The sequence below is a fragment of the Theobroma cacao genome, chromosome 3, assembly GCF_053813885.1.
Source record: "Theobroma cacao isolate CCN51 chromosome 3, ASM5381388v1, whole genome shotgun sequence".
NCBI lineage: Eukaryota > Viridiplantae > Streptophyta > Magnoliopsida > Malvales > Malvaceae > Theobroma > Theobroma cacao.
Genome location: NC_142641.1, coordinates 41,738,114 through 41,749,349, shown reverse-complemented (window position 1 = coordinate 41,749,349; position 11,236 = coordinate 41,738,114). Strand labels below are relative to the sequence as shown.

Below are 11,236 nucleotides of genomic sequence, written 5' to 3'. Positions count from 1 at the left end.
AAAATTATTATTATTTATTATTCGAATTTAGAGTTTAAGATTTAAATTTAAAGATTAAGATTTTTAATTAATAATATAAAATTATAAAATAAAATAAGATATTGAAAAAGGACAAAAATATTTTATTTCCAAGTGAACATGTAGTTAAAGACACTGTGGTAAATAGTGTGCTGATCTCATTTAATAAAAGGACCACAAACACACAGCTATTTAAGTTGTATTAATATAAAGAAGAAAATCAAGAGGATGCTTTAAAGTTGGTGGCTAGAAGATTTAACAGTTGGTCTGCTCGTTTATGGATCTTTAATGTCAATATAATAACAGCAAAGAAATCAATTGATTGCTCCACCTGCACAAGCAAAAGAGGGATCAATTCTCCAACCATTACACCAAGTTTTCACCATTAATATTCAAGTTAGAGGTCGGCTTTGGATTAATTTATTCCTTTAAGGATCTTGGTATTCAGATTACATGTGCTAACGTTCTGCAGATTTGTATAGAATATTGCTGTTTGGGGGGTTGGAATCATGGTTTAAATCCAGTTGCAGATTCTGAATCCAAACATTCACAGCATTAAGGTTGTGAAGGTCCCCACGAGAATAAGAATTGAGTAGTTTCTGAAAACGTCTAGTGTCTTTGTTGGCAGACGTTTCTGGTTAGAAATTATGTTTGTGTCGGCCTCCCCCACCTTTCGCTGTAGAATGGTGCACAGCTTTTTTGGGTATAATTCCATTTTTTCTATCAGTAAACTTAGTAAGGAAAACATGATGCTCTAATTGACGAATTGTTTTAATGAGATGAAGTTTTTTAAAGATTGAAATTGTGATATTTATATAATTATTTAAGTTAATCATTATTAGTAACTTGAATTTAAATTTTTAAAAATCATGTAATTTAGATTCAAAAAATTATTAAATTAATAATACTTAGTTCTGAATCATTATTAAAATATATCTAAAGTTATCATCAAATTTAATTGAATAATGATATCAAAAACACCAAACATAACAAAGCAAAAAAAAATATACTTAAAATTAGGTGACAATAATAGGAAACAATTATTGTAATAAGTTGGAGATATGAGCAGTAAAACTTTCAATAAAGGTAGTAGCTACGGAATTTTTGCAAGAAAATTTTTGTTTCTAAATTTATCAAACATTATAAGTTTGATTAAGGAATTGGCTATATTCGGAATTAAAAATTCATGGTAGCTTTTTTTTTTCTTTAAATTCATGTCACACTTATTAGAAAATACAACTCATTATTGCTTTTTGTTTCTCAATGTCTCAAAACATCGAAACTTAAACAACTATATAGAGTTGATAGGTGGGAAGATAAATGAATGGATGCCTTTGCAAGGGGCCCCCTAAATTATTGTGAGATTAATTTCTTATGTAATCTATGACATTATTGACATTAATTATTAAATTTCTTATGTATATTTGTTGCGAAAGGTTTTAATTCGAATAACAGTTACTTAATGTGAACTATTGAGGAAACTTTTTTAAAAAAAAAGTTATGTGAGAAATTTATTTCAGTATTTATCCTTATAGCACAAACAACAAATAAGATTGATTGAAAATGAACTATCCCCCACCCCACAAAAAATTTATTTTGAATAACTTAAATATTGTTATGTTTTGAATTGTCTAAATTTGGATTGAACCCTAAATTTGAATTATTATTTCTTTTTTGCTTTTTGGGGGAACGCCTGGACAGATTTCATCTATAAGCATTGCTAGGAAGATATTGGACACATTATACTTTGTTCAACCAAACTTCATTCCTTCCATTCCAATTGCATGAAGGAAACTTATTACTGGGGCCCACATTCATGCTGTAGTAACAAACTATTATTGCGAATTGATTGTAAAGTTGAAAGAAAAAGTGCCTAAACCTCCATTAATAATGCCATCCCTACCTCACCTAGTTACCCAAACTTCATCATGGCAAAAGCTGGTCTTATTCTCTTTTGAATAAGTACTCTTTGGGGTACAAGTCTGGATTTGCTTCTTCTTTTTTTTTTTTTTTCCTTTCCCCCACTCATTCCATCTCTAAGACAGTACAAGTTGTGATTATTTTCTCATGATTTTCTCTTCAAACCACTTGTTTTGTGGGTTCAATTAAGTTACTTCCATTTCCATCTTTTCCAAATGCAATGTTTTGTCTAATTTTTTATTTTCGAATGTTTTAAAATAAAATAATTTTATAGACACTTAATATTTTCATTTTTTTTATATTATGAATTTATGATGTTATTTAAATTTTTATATTAAAAAGTATTGAGTATTTATATTGTTAAAAAAATTCAAATTTGAAATATAAAATTTATCAAAATCAAAACCTCATTTACAAACTTTTCTTTTGGAAATGGGAAGGAAAACCCATACTCTTGGAGAGTTAACATTTGATTAAATTTTATACTTACGAGAAATAACACCAAACTAAAATTCTCACATTCATTGTGGAATGAGCTGGAGGCTCCCTTGAAATACAAATTCCTTGTTATTTATTAGAGCAATAAATTATAGGATTAAGATGTGTTTATTACTTTATTGGATGGGGAATGGGCCATAACTTCCAAGATATATATAAAATATGTTTTTGTCAAGAACATGGCTTAATTTTGAACCACTAAATCAGAGTGATTAGCAAGTTTTGTGCCTTAGCTGAACCACTCCGTTGCCATAGTAATCTCATTAGCAATTAATCATATGCAAAATTGTCAACTCTGTAATAGTGCAAACAGTTGTGATGAGAAATTAAGGATTTCTTTTTTAAAAAAGAAAATCATATAGGTTTGTGACTATTGCCTCGCACAAAGAGATTAAGAGTTTAATTATCCAATTAATATTAAATCCACCCCTTCAATCAATCACCCAAAAACTTTTTGAGGGTGAAAATAAAATTAAAAAAAAAACACTATGATTAAGCAGAAGAAAAATTAACACATGATATAATCCCCCCCCAAAAAATACATTCAAATTTCAATCAATTCAAAAAATTGAAATTACTCAATCAAGTATTTCGTTATATTCCTTAAATTCCGAAAAGTTTAAAATAAAAAAAGGAGGAAATAAATAATATATTAATTAGTCATATTTTCGTTCGTTTCTGTTGTTAAATTTTGACATTACTTATTTACTCTGCAAATTATAAAGAAAAAAGAAAAATAAAAAAAAAAGGAAAAATAAATCAACCTCTATACAAAGGAGAGCGTTCTTGGAAAACCAATTTGGAAACTCTAGTTTGCCTGAAAACCTTCATCGGACTCGGGAAATACCAGCCTTTCCCTTTAGTGGAAGGCGACGATTTCAAATCTCCGATGCCGGAATGTGATGTCACCGCCACCGACCTTGACTTCCTCATCATCCTCCTCCTTTCTTCCTCCGCCACTATTCTCTCTTTCTCTCCTTCTCTTTGATGATCTTCACTCTCGTGTCGCTTGCTCTTATTACTAGCTCTAAACATCGACCAAAAAGACGGCGTCTTGCTCTTAATACCCGCCAAATCATTCTTTTCGCTTAAACTCTCAGGTTTGGATCGGAGAAAGGGAATCGCCAGGGATCTGGATCGTCGGAAAGCAGGTTCGCCTTCTATAAGATTAGAAACTCGACCGACGGCGCCGACACCTGGCATATCCCCGGCCGCCGCGGCTGAGAAGCGAGATAAGGAGGATGACGAGGAGGAAGAAGAAGTGGTTGCGCTACAAGCGCAGGGACGCGCGTGGGCGCATTCGGGGCAAAGAGAAGCGAGTTTGTCTCGGAGGCAGACCGGACAGATTCCACTTCGGCGTCTTCTCGAAGGATGCTTCGGACATTTCCAGACCTCTTCTTCGTCGACGTAAAACGCCATCTCTTTCACTGAAGGTATCTCCTTTTCTTTGTATTGCACTTTCTCGAGAAAGCTCTTGCGCTTTCTTGCTGTTTCTGTTAGGTTCCCTCTCACTTTTCTTCGCAGTTTTCTTTGTGGTGTTCGTGAGGGTGAGGTTTTTAAAAGGAAAGGTTTTGATTGGGGCAGATGAAGTAACCATGGTTAATTCCATATCAGGTTAGGATTTTAACCGTAGTTAGTTTCTAGTACTCGTTGGGCGTCGATTAGTAAGCCTTGCTGCCTTGGAGAACTGAACGCTGCGTTTTGGACCTGACTTTTGAAGACTACCCAGTGATTTTGTAGTTATTTAAGGGAATGCCATTACTGTGTGGCAATTGACGACTCGGTAGGCAGAAATACGTGATTTGCTCACACGTAGAAAACATGCTTAGCCAGCTTAGGCATATAATCTAATTCAGACACATTTCACATCTGGAGTAGGACTGATCATGGTTGGCCATCCAAGTCATTGGCCCCACTCAATGGCGTTTGAGTAACAAATCATCTGTTGACTGCAGCCAATCAACTCCTCGGAGAGGCCTGTTTTTCTTGATCATTTCAATGTTTTCCTTTAATGTTTTACTGATTTTTTTTTTGCTTTTTTCTTAGTTTGACCATTCTTAAAAGTATATGGTCAAAACAATCCCACCACTTTAAAATTTGATGAAAATCCAAGCTTAAATAGTAGTAAAGTATGTCTTATGGTCTTTCCATTTTATATATTATATTTAATCGAGTGCTTAAATTTTAATTTATTCTCAAACAAGATTTTAATACTAATGAAAAATTAATCATTGTCAAATTAATGTTAGTGGACATTTTATACTCATGAGACATGTGACTTAACAAGTTAATGTATTCATATAACAATTGATTTGATCAAAAGTACCGATTACGTTAATTACTTATATCATATATTCATGGATAAAAAATATATTGATAGTAATTAATTTTTTGTTAAATGATTAGAGTTAAGCATTTCTTTGAGTAAAAATTAAATATTAAAGACTTGATTAGATAGATAAAAGAATAAGAAGCTAGTAGAAGATGAGAGTATAGTTCAAAGGAAGCCAAAGATCTATTACTTACTGCTATAGGCCGCCTATAAGCGATCGACATTTTGCTTTGTCCAATTGCTAACGAACCGTGTAAATTTAATTATGATTGTCAAATCAATGATCATTCGTACATAAATACAACATACTCTTATACAATGCATGCACCGAATTTCTCGCAACTGAAGTGAGATGAAGATGTAACTAGTTATCTAACTCGAAAGTCATGGTTCATTGGGTCCCTCACTCAAATGGGTTAGGTAACAGGTGCTATGTTGACATTAGCGCGGTCCGCTTTGGTTATTTTTTTGTCAAATATTTTATTTTTATTTTTTTCCTTAATGAGATCTTTTTGACGATTTGGGTTCCACCTCCACCTTATGTTTCATTGGTACGGTTTTGACTGGTTTCTCTCTGTTATTGGGTGATAGACTTGTTGTTGAACCATTGTTTGAGAATTTCTAGATCAGTATTTTGACTTTTAATCAAGATTTTTAATATTTTATCGTTATTACTATAATTTAAACAGTCAAAGACTTCAGAAATAAAATAAATAAATTTCATTATTAATTACTACTAAAGATTAATATATGTTTAATTATAGGAAAATTAAATGATCGTTTGGTTGAAAATATCCCAAAAATAACTTTGTAGAATGAATATGTTGAGTTACATAGTTTTTTTTATTAAAAACTATTGAACATTTATATTATAAATTTTATTACAAAATATATCAAAATTAAAATATTTTTAATATTCATAAAAATAAAAAAAATAAACATCATAGAATTAAACTTCTAACTGTTTGCACACGCAATTAGGGGTTGGTCAGTGTTGAGCTTGACGGTTTGCACGGGACATAAGAAAAATTACTTTTACGCATTAAATACATAAAATCTTCTCTTCCTTGTAACGTAATGTGATAGAAACATGGGTAAAGGAGAATTCATGCAAAAATACAAATTAATAACAGTGGTTTTCGCTTCTTCTTTTTTTTTTTTTCTCTATTGACAAATTGAGATGTGATTAATAAGGCTAGCACTCGCATGATTCTGATTTCTGAATAGCTGTGGATAAGACTTTCAAGTCAGGACCAGATGTTTGAAAATTCATCCTTACATTAATGACATAAAATAACTTAATTATTCAAATGTATGATTTTTTATTATTACTAATTTTTTAATATTGATTAAATTTTTTTAATAGAAAAAAGACAAAAAAGTTTATGAGATTGTGACATACCACGTGTTTTTTAAACTCATCATAGAATCATCAAGTTGGACTAAGTAGGGTGGTATCAAATTGAATCACCCACTTTAATAGGCTTCCTATATTTAACTAGATACTAGAGATTACAAGTTGCACATTAGATTTCAAATAATTCATTAACTATTTTCATATCTTAATTTTTTTTAAAAGAAGGGAAACAGCACATCTAATCCTCTCTAAAAACATTTGATTTTTTTTAATGGAGTTTCATGTGTGTAATCTTAGTTTAATATAGATCCATTCCTTACAAATATTAAAACCAAAGGATGATCGTTTGGTTGGGTTAGTAACTTAATATAGGAATTAGATGAATGATTAAAAGAAGACACACCGATGGTATAAACTGTAGATTATAAAAACTTAGACAGCAAATTAAAGAACGATAAATATTTGTTGTGAAAATAATAATAGATAGAGAAGAAAAAGGCCGTAGCTCTGTAGGCTTTTTGAACTCAACAAACCGACCCTAATCTAACTTATAGGCTTCAATTTTCTTGTCAGAACCCTTTGTAGTTTCCTTGCAAATTCAAAAAATATTGCCATAGGGCATACTTGGCTTCGCTTTGGCCAATTGTTTCAACTATATTTTATTTATATTATTTTTAGATTACCACCTTTTCGGTGATATATCTAGAAATTATTTTTGTAGCATATAATTACGTGTAAGTATGTACATGCGTGTATAAATATTTTCTTGCTCTAACATTCATAAGTTTTAAAGAAACGATTGTTTTTCAACACCTTGTTGATTGTGCAAGTTTTTATTTATTTTGAGTTTAAACATCAACAAAAGATTATAATCTCAATCTCGATTTTATCTTGTTAATTACTCAAAAAGAAACTTAAACTTTCATATGAATGACATGTTATTGTTAGAGAAGAGATTAGAAATTACGATAACGATTTAAGTACAATTTTTAATTTAAATCTATGAAATTTTAATTTATTCAAAGTGATAAAATTAAAAATTAAAATCAATATATATATATATATATTTTTTTTATTCAATCATTCCATTTCTAGTTATTTTTAATTTACTCACTGTCTTTAATTCAACATATTTTGTTTTAATTTTTTTATCTCATATTTTATTCATAAAAAAAATTAGTCACGAACTTGCGTACATCCACCTACGTCAACTTCATTCTGCATGCCTGACTGTTACCAATTTAACATTTTTATACTACAGAAAGTACTAAAACTAAAGTTGAGACAGTTTTATCTAATTAACAATCAAAAGCAATTTGATAGCTCAACCAACACGCAGGCGTCAACCGCTAAGCCATCAAGTCAGCTCTCCTAATGTCACCGAGGTACGCGACCGCGCCACCTCACCACCTCTTACGATAGTCCAACTACCACCGGTGGCGGCACCTCTTGCACAGCAAACCACCGACGTTTTCCCACCATCAATCACATCTTAATCCAGCTGCTAATTATTGCTTCTAGGCAAACCAACCCGTTAGGCGTCTGAAACATATTCGACCAAACAACTTGGAAAATGGAATGATATCGGAACCTCTGTTTCTTACTCTGCCACTTTTCATCACAGCTTCAGAAACTAATTAAGAACTGGTTTTTATTAATTTGACCCTAGTTGTTTTGTTTGAAGTGATCTTATTCAAAATACTTGTAATGTGTAAGGCCTAAAGGGTTTGGTGTTGGGCTGGCGTAATCTCTTCCAATCTACTAATTTCAAAAAACGTGAGGAACAAAATGTGAACACTGTGGTCCCCTTAACATTTTATTTATGACAATTTCCATGCTAGAATTGTCGTTGTAAAGTTACGAACATAACCTAATATGTAATATATATATATATATTTGACCATCGTCCTAAGTCAAATTTTAATATTAATTACATTGAAGTCAAAATATGTTTGGAATACTGTATCACTCTTTCTTTCATGCGGTTTCGAGGGTCGGGTCGGGTGCATCTACTACCTAAATTCAGCTGTTAGGATTCATCGGTGGCTATGCAAATTAATAATGGAAAAAGTAACCTTTATTTGGATAAATAAACACAAAAAAAATCAAGTTGAACCATGATAAATGCTGTGGGCTAGATCCACCAGTCGCGTCTCTTTTTGAGTTGTTGCAGAAGTAGTGCTATGTACTTTTGGGAAATAGGCCCATAATTAAACTTCAGTCCCCAGACCATTTTTGTGTCAAGGCCCATGATCTTGTTAAATCAAGCGATCTAAAACTCTATGCAGTTAGTAGTCAAATTTTGATATGATTCCCAAGCATCAAGCGTCTGAATAGAAACCCTTGAAACAAAATTCAAGGACTCCCCTGGCTCGGGTAATTCAACTTAAACCCTGGGCATGGATGAGCAAGGAGTCCCATTAGGGCCATTACTATGTTTGAAATTCAGCAACTTGAAATATGAACAAAAATATGCAATTTTAAAAGGAAACTGGTATATCTCAAATTTGGTTTAGGGTATCATCATATGAGATATAGGGTCTTGAGCAAGACAAGAAGAAACCCAAATTCCCCATTTTGATCTGCATTTAACCTTACCTGAACAATGGTGTCCTCTGCCTCTCTGCATGCCAATTATTTCCAGGTGAAAGAAGGGTGTAAATGGAAAAAAGAGAGACAGAGAGATGTCTTTTTTCTTTTTGTTCCATATAAGGTTAATTATTCAATTTTTTCCCTAGTTTTGTTGCCTTCATTACTTAATTTGACTAATACTTTCCAAAACTACTAATTATTGCCAAACATATTTAGAGAAAGTATCGATCAAAAAAAGTAATTGAGGAACCGAAAGCCTTTTCTGATCCTTGCATATAGTTGTCAAAATTCATGAATTAGTTACAACTAAGGTTACCATTTTAGGGACACTTTTCAGCCACCAACTTTGTCTAGCTTGATTACCTGAAGCCGAGTAACCACTGAGATCAGAGATCACAGTTAAAATTTTAGGATGAGTTGGTAAATTTGTACGTCACAGTTAAAATAGAAGACAATACAAACACTAGTTGACCCTCCGAATTCGCGTTCCTTTTTCACTTTTTTGCCATCAATTTTCATCCCATAGAAACCATATATCATGGCCTGGAAGCAAAGGCCTACATGTCGATTTTGTAAAGCTATTGATGCACATGATCCAGGCATCCGTTGTCAATGCGAGGAAAATTTTCAGTCCTCTGACCTCTATGTTTTCCTGACATTCACATTGATCGTTGTATCATACTCTGCATTTGTTCTGACCGGGATACACGTAGATGAAAACTATGGTGCAAGAAATCAATCCCATTTTGTTCTTCATTTGGATTCATGTTCCGTAATCGATTTCAGGGTGATGGAAAATCAATTGGTTGCCAATTGGACGGCCGCGTTCGTTTTGATTAACAAACAGAATGATATAGAGATTTCCATTGAGCCTTTTGATTTGTTAGTGTTTTACAAACGCACCAGTCTCGTCTCTTGTGCCTCAATGGCAGAGCCATTGGTTTTGAAGACCAAGTACCAGGCTGTAATTGAAGTTGAATTCAGTCCGGAAGGTTGTAACAAAGCGCTCTCCATAGATGATGATGTTCTACAGGAAATAGAGCAAGACCTAAAGAAGGGACAGATTAGTCTCGATTTGAACTTGGATTTGGAGGCAAGATGCAAAGGAACAAGTATGTGGGATTATCGTGTAGAATTGGAGCCTCGTTGTTCTTTGGACTTGGAATTCAACTCTACCGGTACCAGATTATCAGCAAAGCCATCATTGGGAACTTCAGTCAAGGACTGCCGAATTCCATTGCCTGTCTGATTGATTTTCAAGTTTTTTTTTTTTTTTTGTTATTTTGCTAAGATAATTATACAATTTATTTATTTAGAGTTATATTTTATTAAGTTAGTTAAATTACAATATCTAATTATTGTTATACTATAATACTATTAATTAATTAGAATTAGACTATGAATAAAATTAGTTATATATATATATGCTCTCTACTATAATTTAGATGTTGTAATCTAACTAGTTAACACTATAACTCTAACAGCAGGACATAATTTTTGGTCTCTGTAATCATTTTGCCTTTTGGTTTGTATCGACTCTCACAGGGGTTGCTCTGTTTCTTTCTCCAGGGAATTTTTTATTTCCTGTTGATAATGAAATGTTCATTTTCAAAAAATAAAAATAAAACGAGACATAATCAAGCATACACAGCTTCCAAATGACATTTCCATCAGTTCTGGTTTCATATTCTGCTCTTCTATGAATGTAACCCAAAAAATGTTAGCAGGCAATTTGTTTTGACAGGACTAGAGAGATTCGGGTAGCTCCCCGCGCAAATAAATCTTCAGGAATGGCAAATAAATGGACCCTGATGGATCTTGAAATTGGGTCAGAATATACAAGGAAGTGTTTCTTTCAGCTATTTTCTTATAAACAGATTGGGAATGCGATTATTCCGTTCGGCATACAAGATTCAAATAAGATTATGAAGGATTGACTATTTAAAAATTTAACTTTTTATAGTTAACAAATGACACGATTTAATCATTTTTATACATAAAGTTATTATATTTTGAATTATGTTAACTTTTCGTCGACGGGTTAGTCCTGATTACTCAACCAAGTGAACTCTAAGTCATCAATTTCATAAGTTTCCAAAACGGATACCTTAATTTCTCTATGATTATCTAAGAATCATCACAATTTTTGTCGTTAGACTTGTTAAAAAGCACCGTCTCCTCGTCAGATACTGCCCCCGAGAAGTATCTTTTCAAAGTAACTAATTGGCATCAAGCCCTCAAAGTCCACTAATGCACCAAGCACAATAATACTACAAAATTAAAATGGATGGTTTCCATGATTGGGTTCACTTTTTCTGTCATTATCAGATTCCTTGTGAGAATTTCGGCAAACCAAACAAAAGTTAACCCCCAAAAAAAATCAAGGACGGGTAATCGTGATCGGAGAGAAGCAATGCAAAGTCGCCACCAAAAAGGGGATGGGAACAAATTAAACTGCTTGTGTCATGATAAAAACTAAAAAGTATGCAAACACTAATGTGAGGACTAGCTTCTTCACG

The 11,236-nt window shown here is 32.5% G+C and overlaps 1 protein-coding gene across 1 annotated transcript; it reads right to left on the bottom strand.

Moving 5' to 3' along the window:
• Positions 1 to 3,054: 3,054 nt before the first annotated feature.
• Positions 3,055 to 3,989, bottom strand: LOC18606029 (DUF740 family protein). The gene has a single exon (XM_007039420.3). It carries the CDS (start codon positions 3,853 to 3,855, stop codon positions 3,196 to 3,198), a length of 660 nt encoding a protein of 219 aa, XP_007039482.3. The 5' UTR covers positions 3,856 to 3,989; the 3' UTR covers positions 3,055 to 3,195.
• Positions 3,990 to 11,236: the final 7,247 nt, after the last annotated feature.